This window comes from Trypanosoma rangeli (assembly GCF_003719475.1).
Source record: "Trypanosoma rangeli strain AM80 chromosome Unknown Tra_15.4_contig_00605, whole genome shotgun sequence".
Taxonomy (NCBI): domain Eukaryota; phylum Euglenozoa; class Kinetoplastea; order Trypanosomatida; family Trypanosomatidae; genus Trypanosoma; species Trypanosoma rangeli.
The window spans coordinates 3,008-4,526 of NW_021706324.1; the positions used below are offsets into that span (position 1 = coordinate 3,008).

The 1,519-nt window shown below is 55.8% G+C and overlaps 1 protein-coding gene across 1 annotated transcript, besides 1 other annotated feature; it reads right to left on the bottom strand.

Annotated features, from left to right (window-relative positions):
• Position 1: 1 nt before the first annotated feature.
• TraAM80_09528 (uncharacterized protein) lies at positions 2 to 835 on the bottom strand (the record flags this gene model as incomplete). Its single annotated transcript, XM_029386207.1, has 1 exon — positions 2 to 835. A coding segment is annotated over one exon (834 nt), but the record flags the coding sequence as incomplete, so codon positions are not given.
• Positions 836 to 1,022: 187 nt separating this feature from the next.
• Positions 1,023 to 1,068: a microsatellite.
• The last annotated feature ends 451 nt before the right edge of the window (positions 1,069 to 1,519 follow it).

The following is a 1,519-nucleotide window of genomic DNA, read 5'->3' on the forward strand; positions in this document are numbered from 1 at the left end:
GATCCTGCACCCACGAAACTACCACCTCCGGTTCTGTCGTAGTCGTGGTGGTGGGCGGGGCCTCCGTCGTCGTCGTGGTCGTCGTCGTCGTCGTCGTCGTCGTCGTCGTAATGATTTCGTCTTGCACCTCACATACAATGCCAAATGCCTCATTAGGCGTATCAACGTTGATTTGGGCGGAGATACTCCCGTCGTACCACGTTGTCGTCGCCCTTTTCTTCTTCGTATCCAGGCGAGATATTAAAAACAATTGACCGTTGGCAGGGTAACCTTCGTGCCAGTAATCGTCGTACCCGTTCAGTGGGCCTGCGCCAGGGATGGAGTGCAGTGAACCTCTGAAAAACGGAACACCACGTAGTTTCACCTTCGCACTCGTGTCCTCAAACAGCCCCTGATTCCACTCAAAGACGCAGTTCAGCGATGGCGTAGTAATTCCGGGATAACATTTACTGGCATGGTTCTGGGAAAAAGCGCTGTGCAGGGCGTCACCGCCCATGTACGTGAATACCTGATCATCGGCAATGCCTCTCACCTGTCTCAAGTAATCCGTGATGGACTGATGCGCAGCAGGTGTTTGATCCGCAGTAAGAAGGCCTCCATTAGCACCACAACTTTTTGATGACGAGACGTAATCTACCCGACCTTCATGTTTCTCACGAAACTCCGAATGGGGAAAGCTGAAATATCTCTTGATTTTAACGACCACATGTTTGTATTCTCCCGCCGCGGTGAAGGAGGGGTGGCTGCCAAGGCACTGCAGCAGCAGCAGCAGCGCCATCCACCGGACGGCAGTCCTCACCGCGGAGCGCGCCCGCATTCCAACTTCGGCCGCCATCATATACCCGCTGCGTGGAACGATGTGTGCGTGTTTTTTTCTACTGCTGTCTGTCTTCGCGAGGTGGAGACAAAGTGAGGGAAAGAGAGGTGCCACGCCAAGACGGCCCCACCCCACAGAGGCGTCAGGCAAACAAAAACAAAAACAAATAAGCCCGCCACATCCACGCACGCCGCACCACGCCGCGAAAAACAAACAACACAACAAGTCAAAACCAAAACCCAAGCCACAACGATGGCATCAGTGCGGGGAGAGGGACCCAAACGAGACAGTCCTGCGCTCTCTCCCCGCTTCTGCCCCGCCCCTCACACGGCCCATATGCCGCCGCCACACCATTCCCCGCTCATGCAAACACAATTTTCGTCCTCTCTTGTTCTTTTTTTTGTTCGCATGTTCTCGCGTGTTGGATGTGGATGGCACAAGCGTGCGTTTTCGCGGCGGTGGACAGGAGATGCAACACCGCGCCGCCTCACATCGGAGCGTGCGTGGTCGCGGTAGAGGAGCCGGGTGCCAGTGGCACATGCCGCAGGGCGCCACGCAACCACAGTGGAGGAGAGCAGGCAAGCAGCATGTGCAGGTGCCCTCTTCGTACAGGTGTGCTGCGTCCGTTTTTGTTGTTGCTGCTCCCTTTTTTCTTTTCCATATCTCCATACGACCAGCGCGTTCGCCCGGTTGCGTTCCCCC